This window comes from Anoplolepis gracilipes, chromosome 14 (genome assembly GCF_047496725.1).
Source record: "Anoplolepis gracilipes chromosome 14, ASM4749672v1, whole genome shotgun sequence".
Taxonomy (NCBI): domain Eukaryota; kingdom Metazoa; phylum Arthropoda; class Insecta; order Hymenoptera; family Formicidae; genus Anoplolepis; species Anoplolepis gracilipes.
The window spans coordinates 5422182-5431291 of NC_132983.1; the positions used below are offsets into that span (position 1 = coordinate 5422182).

General features: G+C 25.2%; 1 protein-coding gene across 4 annotated transcripts; it reads right to left on the reverse strand.

Moving 5' to 3' along the window:
- Positions 1 to 2080: 2080 nt before the first annotated feature.
- On the reverse strand, positions 2081 to 8778 carry LOC140672998 (cytochrome P450 4C1-like). 4 transcript variants are annotated; one of them, XM_072905545.1, is made up of 13 exons: positions 8646 to 8778; positions 7332 to 7414; positions 6936 to 7045; positions 6596 to 6686; positions 5807 to 5992; positions 5509 to 5602; positions 4720 to 4822; positions 4439 to 4538; positions 4117 to 4223; positions 3940 to 4008; positions 2817 to 2985; positions 2449 to 2628; positions 2081 to 2373 (listed from the first exon to the last, which is right to left on the reverse strand). In XM_072905545.1, exons 3-13 carry the CDS (start codon positions 7035 to 7037, stop codon positions 2207 to 2209), a joined length of 1368 nt encoding a protein of 455 aa, XP_072761646.1. In that variant the 5' UTR covers positions 7038 to 7045; positions 7332 to 7414; positions 8646 to 8778; the 3' UTR covers positions 2081 to 2206. The 4 variants fall into 4 exon arrangements, with proteins under 4 accessions (XP_072761646.1, XP_072761645.1, XP_072761644.1 ...); XM_072905544.1 differs by having other exon boundaries at positions 7332 to 7550; XM_072905543.1 differs by having other exon boundaries at positions 7332 to 7626.
- Positions 8779 to 9110: the final 332 nt, after the last annotated feature.

Below are 9110 nucleotides of genomic sequence, written 5' to 3' on the forward strand. Positions count from 1 at the left end.
TATTATTTACATCTGCTTTTCTGATTGCAAAAATAATATTATAATTTTTGTTATACACTTTTAATAACACAAAAATTGTGTTGATTAAACATGAAAAAATACAAGTATTATAAAATGTTATGTTTTTTTACTTAACATTAGTTTTGAACATTTATTTTCAATTATTAAAAATTTTATATAAGAAAGATATAAAATGTATTAATAATACATTTATAAAGGATATTTTATATAGTATAATATTATAAAAACTATATAAAAAAAAAGATATCACAAATGTAAGTTTATTTAAAAAAATATACACAATCACGTATTGTAGATTACTTTATTGGAATATTTGGAATGTATTGAAACTTGCAAGTAAATTTGTAAAATATATAATGGTGAAACTCTCTTTATAATGTATGACAGTATAACTTTTTTTATTTCTAATCAGTGTTATTTTTTAATATATTTTTTTGAGCTATTAAAAAGAAGCCGGTTGTTTCAACTTCTTAATAGATTTATTCGTCAATCACTTATTATTAGGTAAATATCATATCTACATGTAAGTTTGTTACCGAAAGATAATTTTACTTATTATTTCAATCACCGAGTAAAACTATCTCTGGATAACAATTTAACTCGAGGTCAATTTTATCAATAAATAGAACCACAGTTACTAATATTTATCTGCAATAAATAATTGACGGATAATTCTACCAAGAAGTTGGAACATTCTATATAATTGATTAGTATCTGGCAATATTATTAAAATTTGCTAATCTAAAATACTCTGAATTAAATAGGTTCTATATATTCTACATATTCTGTTTTGTTATTTGTCGCTTGAGATTTGTATTTTTCTCAATTTTCATTAAATTTTATATTTATCTACATGTGAAAGTAACGAGAGATCATCGAAAGTTAAATATTTTTTCTATCTATTATTTAAAATTTTCAAGAGAATACCAAGTTTATAATACATCGTTGTAGCAATTAAATCAGAATTATAAAAAAGAATGTCAAAATTTTGAATGTCATTAAAAGAGAATGGGCAAAGTTTTGTTTTTATCAAAAAATCCGTAATATTTATTTTATTTCTCACAAAAATATCTGCTTTTTTTTAAGGAACTAAATTTATTCTGTGTTTATTTTCGTTAATCGCATAAACGTATAATATCAGGTTCTAGGCGTAATACGTCTATTTTAAAAAACATTTTGTATAATAAATAGACATGTTAATTACGTTTAAACATGGTTTCGTTTATAAGTATAATAGCGAGCTTTAGTTTTTTTTTATAATTTTCCAGTTCTCTACTTTGTAATATCATTATTCGCGATCATTTAAAGAATGTAGACAAGGAGACACGAGAAATACACAGAATTAAATTAAAACTTATTTCTTAATATTTTGATTTTTATGTGCAGAGATATAAATAAATTCTTAATAAGTTACAATAAATTTTTTATATTTATTTTAGAAATGTTTTAATTAAATTGGAATATAGAAATAGATATATTTACATACATACGTGTATATATATGTATATATATATGTGTATATATATAATATAGTATAAAGTATCGACTTTTGAAATAAAACATTTTCGCGAAGAACAATACATTTTGATTGATAATTGGCAGCTTAAACAAATCATTGTCTTACATTAATTATTTACTTATACGTGATTATTAAATAATTAATTTAGTTTTTAAAATGTATAAATATATTACAATCATAAACGTACAGAAAATACACACATATATATATACATATATGTTATTCTTTTTACTTTCGACTGTTGCCAACCGCATGTAAGCAAAAAATTGAAGAGAATATGCGTTTTAATTTTTCAAAATTAAATTGTTATCCATCTTAATTCTCGATAACTATAATATAGTTTGTTCTTTTTGCCTATAAGTTTTTCATTAACAGAGACAGATTTAAGATATATAATTATTATTTTATGATTTACTTTCTCATGATTTTCAAAGTGCCTTATGTTTAAAATATCACCGTCCAATTAACGCTCGAAAAATAAAGAAGAAAATATGCGAGAAATATATTCGTGTATTCCAAAACAATAAACCACGTAACATGTTTAAATAAACAATGTATATTTTCTTGATAATAATAAACGTATAATATGCGTATAATAATTAATTTTCATTTTTACAATTAATCAAATTCTTATACTTATATGATATCCGTGTTAATTTTAACCGGCTATTTGTGATTAATTGGGATAAATTTTATATACAACGGACGCGAAGGACAAAGTAGTAAATCGGCCTTTAACTGCATATTTTTTAAATAATCTACAGGTTCCAAGTAAAAATTGTGCACCAAAGATGCTATTGTAGCCTTCAACTCCAGCAAAGCGAATCGTTGACCTATTATAAAATTCAAAAGTTTATCGACACTATTAAGAATTATTGATACGAGCACAAACGAAAATAACAATTCACCTATACAATTCCTCGGTCCTGCGCTGAACGGTATATAAGAATATGGATGACGATTCTGTATTCTCTCCGGCAAGAATCTATCCGGATCGAATACTTCTGGATTTGGCCAAAAATTGGGATCTCTGTGAACTCCGTAGATATGAAGATGTATCATCGTTCCAGCAGGTATGACATATGATTCTGAAAAGCGTATTATAAAATTACAAAATATTGAAATTTACAAAAATATGATTTTTTTTTAATAAAATGTATATAATATTGTTATTCTTAAAATGTTAAAACAACTTAATTCATTTTACGTTTGATAATTTTACTTCATGTAATGTTTCATGTCCAGAAATATGTAGAGCAAAAAAGTAATGCATTACGTAATTTTACATCTTCGGCAGCTTTTCGCAATATTAAAAACACGCTGGGATACAAACGTAGCGCTTCCTTTACACATCTTTCTAAATATGATAAATTTTGCAACGCTTTCATCGTTAGTTTTCCTCCGTTCTCTTGCATCACGATATCGACTTCAACTCTTACACGTTTCTGCGTCATTGATGATATTTAAATTGTATTGTTTAATATTTTGGTTTATATGTACATACGTACATATAATTTCTTAATAAAATCAAAAGAAATATTTTACATTTACTTTAAAAATATTTTTTTTCGATATAAATGTAGAAACTAATGTACATACAGGGTATCTCGAAAATAAATGTCAAAACTTTAAAAGCGTGAGAAATTGATAAAGTGAGAAAATAAGTGTTTTAGTAATTTGCTCGGTTTTTTACGCTTTGAAGAAAATCGCAAAAACCCATGTTGGCCCATTATCAACGAAATTAGAATATGTATGTGACAGATGTAATTAATTATTCGCTTGTAGACTTTTGATGAGCAACTGTAATTAATTCATAGTAAAAAGGCATAAATATAAACAAATACAAATTAAAGTAGCAGGCTACAATAAAGGGCGGTCTACTACCTAACGAATGATATTCAATATTGTTCTTTAAGGTCAACTATGATTGCTTAATTCCTTGTGGCCCACGATTTACAAAACTTATTGTAAATGGCTCTTAATTATGCGGTATCGCGTATTTATTCACAATTCTCTAACTTTATTTTTAAAAAATTTTAATTCACTCTTTTTTTTAATTTTAATGTTCCATAACTTTTACTTTATGGTACTTTTTGATAATTATAATAATCGTTATATATTTGTGATAAAACCTTTTTCGTTTGTTTTTCTTTTAATTTTGTTCAAAACAAAGTAAAACCGAGCGATATTTTGTAAAGGAGTTTTTTCTTCTAGTTTCTATCTTTTATATGCTCTCGAAGTTTTGATATTTAATTTCAGACATTCGGTATATAGAAAATATACATCGCAACAAAAACTTGATATCAGTACTATAGATCTGTACTATAATTATCCGTACAAAATTTTGAGTTAAAATTGTAATTTAAATAATATATTGCAATAATATTGAAAAAAAGTACCTGAATATCTTTGTGTTCAGCTAATAGTAATAAAGCAAACATCATATTCCTCGCTGTAGTATCGTAACCCTGTAATCATCGTCATTAATTATTGTATTATTGTATTATGTATAACGTAATACAATTATACATGCTTAAATACACTAAACGAAAGAAAAAAAGATTACTGATACGTACTTCAAACATAAAAGTATCGACTTCTTCTCTAATGTCTAAATCAGTTAATAAACCTTCTCGAGATGCCGCTATTAAAAGGTCCAACATAGCCAGCCGCTTTTTTTTAACTTTTTAGAAACATAAACAGCAAATTAGCTCAATCTCATTTTTGCATTCTTTAATTAAAATTATTCTTGTATAAAGGTCAAACTCTATTAGAAATAATAATTATTTAATTTTACGACAGACATAAGCTATATCATTACGCAAGATTACGTATGTTTACTACAATAATTTTAAATTACGCAAGCAAGCTTAAATTAGAAGCTGATTTCTTACATACTTCCAAACACTTCGACATCATCTATCTCTTTGTCACTTTCAAGATTTTTCAAGTACCGACCATTGGTGCGCTCGTGATAAAGTTTTCTTTCCGCTATGATCTACACATACAAGTACGGTATTAATTTTTTGTACTTAATAACAATACCATAATATTAAAATATGTGCTATTAATATTTTTGATTAATCATATAATTTTACGGTACGAAGATTATAAGGTTTCTTATAATATTACGCAAAAAAAGAGTTTAAAGGATTGAAATAACATGATTTAAAACGTACTTTTTCCGTAAATCCATGCAATATTTTTAAGAGTTTTTTTTGCTTTTTTCCTTGTGGCGATAACGAGAATAACAAATCGTTATAGAACCAAGGCCTAAAAACTCTAAAACGTAATTCAATTAAACTATATAATTTTAAAAATGATGTAATTGTGTAACAGCTTTATTTAAAGTTAGCGTAAATATTTAAAGTAAACTATAAGTGATTATAGAGAATATAAATAAAATTTATCTATGGCTGCATTCAGCAGAGAAAGTAAATCAGTGATTCTTTATTGTGATTGATTCTTGCATTTAGATCTATGTTGGATCTAAGTGCAGAAACCAATCACAATAAAAAATCACTAAGCGCTCACTGATTTGCTTTCTCTGCTGAACGCAGCCTATGTTACCACAAAAATATGTAGCATTTCTTAAAACATTAACCATTTGTTTTAACTAAATTAGATTAAGATAGATTCTTTGATGTAAATGTGATTTTTCTGTAAATTTTATTGCACAATTTATTTTTTTTAATTTTGGTATATTTTAATGTTTTCAATATTTTTAATATTTTAAAGATTACAATATTATGAAATTAAACATTTAGCAAGTACAATATTTTGATTGTTAATAACTGGTAATAAATAGAATTTCTGTTTTACACTAATTGTTCATACTAATTTTAGCTTTATATGATTATTAAATAATTAATCTATTTTTCAAATTGTATACATATAATTGCATACATAATTATAACATAAAGGAGAGATCATAAAAATTATACAATTATTTACTAAACATTAATTACCTATAAACTATTAGTTGGATTATATCATTTATCGCATTTCGATACTGTTGCTGGGACTCATCAAGGTTTTGCAGAGAAATGCCCATGGCAGTTTCTACGAGTGCATTTATCATATAAAATCATAAATAGGTCAAAGATTATTAGAGCTGAAGATTTTAAAAGTTAGAATATTATCTACTTTCATTGGAGTGTCGGTGTTTTGTGTTAGAATGAATTACCTTTTTATCTCAAATTATGATAACTTAGAATGAAATCCTAATACGAACACAGGACAATGGAAATTTTACAAAAGCCTTACCGCATATCGCATTTAACGTATGTTCACTAACAAATGATGATAAATCTTTTACTACTATTCCTCCAGCATCCTTCAACGATTTTGTCATGCAATTGCTCTCTTTAATCAAGATATCCACAAATTGATTTAATATATTGAAATGAAATGTAGGTGTTAATATCTTTCGCCGTGTTTGCCATTTAGTGCCTAAAACAAAAACAGTATAACGTAAAATTATATGATAAAGAATTATAATAATATTATATAAAATTATTTTTTTCCTACTTTAATGTTTAATGGATCAATTTATAAATAATATATTAATTATCTTAAATTTATTCTTTTGTCGCAAAATTCACTTTTATAATCCTTTAAATTTTTTTTCTAAATCTTTTGACTGTAAAAGAATTAATAAATATTAACATAAATTTAATTGTTAGTTTGTAATTAAAGCTTTATTGATTGGGAAATAAAAATAATTTATTCAAAGTATATTACGTGCGCACGTGTAATAATGTTTATAAATTAATTAAAAATTTTTAATTAAAATATCTGCTGTCATTCTTATTACTGCTGTTTGCTTGAGAATATATGTATTACAGCGAAATTATAACTTTTACTTGTAAATTTCTTTTAAATTTATTAGTTTTTATAACGAAAAAGTTGTATACGTTCATTATTTAATTGTATAAGATAATATTTAAGTCTAATTGTAACATTTTATTGGATTTTCTGTAATGGAGACAGATCGATAACAGACTGTAATAATAAAGAGCATGTACGCTCTATATGTTAATTTCATTACGTTACCTGTGCTGGTAAGAAGACCCGTGCCCAACCAAGGAAGTAACGAATCATACAAACGACTTTTCTCAATATGCTTGGTGCTACTTAGTATCGTCTGAAATTACCGAAAACATCTTAAGAAAGAACATCAGTTCATTGTGTCACTCCATCTTAGATACACAAATAATTTATTAATTATATCTCAAATTTTTATTTAAATTTAATCGAGTATCAATGTTTGCTTCTTTTTATTTTTTAAAAATCTTTTTTTTACAAGCAAAAATTTACTTATAAAGCGCAAGATTTTTAAATCTAGCTAAACCGTAATTCTATGTCTTCAAAAAAAATCAATTTTTTGTATTACCTCCACATCATCTGGATGACGGATGGAAACAACAGGTATGAAAAAACCCCAGGCTTTCCAAATGGGATAATAGTTATCAGTCCAATTAAACAACAATTTCATTAGCTTTTCTATAAAATATATAAAAATTGTCAATATATAAAATTGTTGAGGAATTAATTTTGTCATTATTTTCATTGTTACTTTTACTCATGTTGAAAATAAGTAATGATAATTAAGTAAATGGATAGCAAATTGATACTGTAAAAAGAAATACTAAGATAAGTAATCTACATGCAATAAATGTTGATAAGCATTTCAACGCAAAAGATTTGTGAATTTAACTTTTACTTTTATGTGCATGAATGATGAATCTTTTGTCAATTATTGTAAATAAATTAGAAATTTCATACTTGCCTGGTGAAATTTGAGCTTCCAATATATTGCCAAGAAACGGAAGGCCTGGTGGTCCCGGTATGAGATTAATAAGTCGTCCATTTCTTCCATAATGCACATAATAATTACACACCAGTAAAATAAACATAAATAATAACAATATGGTGATAAACATTGTTTCCTGATGTGATAATCTTGACCAGTTAAGCTTTATCTTTTTAACTTCCTGTTTTTATAATCCTTGGATTGCACGAGTGAAAAAATAAGTAATATTTGTTTACAACAAAACTGTCATAATTATCTTGATATTTTAAGTCTACGAGAGAGAAAAAAAAAGAAAAAAAGTGAGAGAGAGAGAGAGAGAGAGAGGGAGAGAGAAAGTGAGAAAGAAAGAAAGAGAGAGAGAGAGAGAGAGAGAGAGAGAGAGAGAGAGAGAGAGAGAGAGAGAGAGGAAGAGAAAAGGAGTATCAAAGACAGAGAGAAAAATCATTGAATATCTTAATCTTATAAATTTTACATAGTTAATAATTTTGAAAAGTTATAAATAATGTGATAAATTTATTCATTATAATGAAAAAGATATCGCTCGCCTAAATTATATAAAAAAATTTTTATCGTTTATTGTTTATAATTATGTTGCTATTTATAACATATAATTTCTTAAGATTCTAAAATAAAATTGCAAAATCTGATCATTGCTTCATAGTATCAAAATTAGGTCGAGTATTAATTTTATTTTATTATCTAAAAAATGTATCAATTATTTTAACATTGTTATAATTTTATTTATTTTATAAATATATAAAAAGAAATGCTCTTAAGTGATCACATCCTAATGTCTTTAAAGTTTAGTTATGCGCAAATTTGTGTGTGCGTATGTATTTTAAATCTAAAAATATATTTTTATTGATGAGCAAAGATAGTATTACTATATAATAAACGGAATTATTAAGCATTCGCACATTCCAACAAAGAATTAATTTGAAAATTTTATCACGTTTTATCACAAATTTATTATCACGTTACACACACACAAACACATTGTGTTTTGATAAAATGTACAAATTATATCATTATCAACGATTATTTAATAGCGTTTTTATTATGTTTATCTAACTGTTAAATATTTGCGCAAAAAGAATATAATACATTTAATAAGATTATAAGAATAAGATTATAATAATTAAACAAAGTGAACAAACTTGTATTATTAGACAAAATTATGTATAAAAATCACGCACTTACATACACTAATTACATTATTAACTATAGTTTAAATGTTGCAATTATATGTTATAAAGTTTTACTTTACATAAATAAATACTACTCAATTACCTGATAGATTTTTTAAAGCGACGGGACGGTTCAATTCAAACACCACTCAAATGTTTAAAATGTTTTAAATAAAATTACAAATCTTTTCAAACGGATACATGTGCTAGTACAACAATCTCCGCGAACTGACAATGCACATTTGAGGCTTACTTATAATATCTCTAGTTCAAGAGTGCAATAATAATAATCAGAGTCTTATACTTGGAAGGCAAGTCTCATTTTCATTAAAGACCAAACAACACATTTGCTAAATGTTTATTTACACTCGGATTTGTTACATTTTTATATATGTTATAGAGGGTACATTCTTAAATGATACCTTGTTTGAACTTTATGGTGTCAGTTTGTTTTTGAAATATATGATTTTAAAATATTATAAAAGTAATATTTTTAGAAAAATAATTTAGTCTCAATAATTTTAACCAAGACATATGTTTTCAAAATTATTCATAAAATAAATGTCTC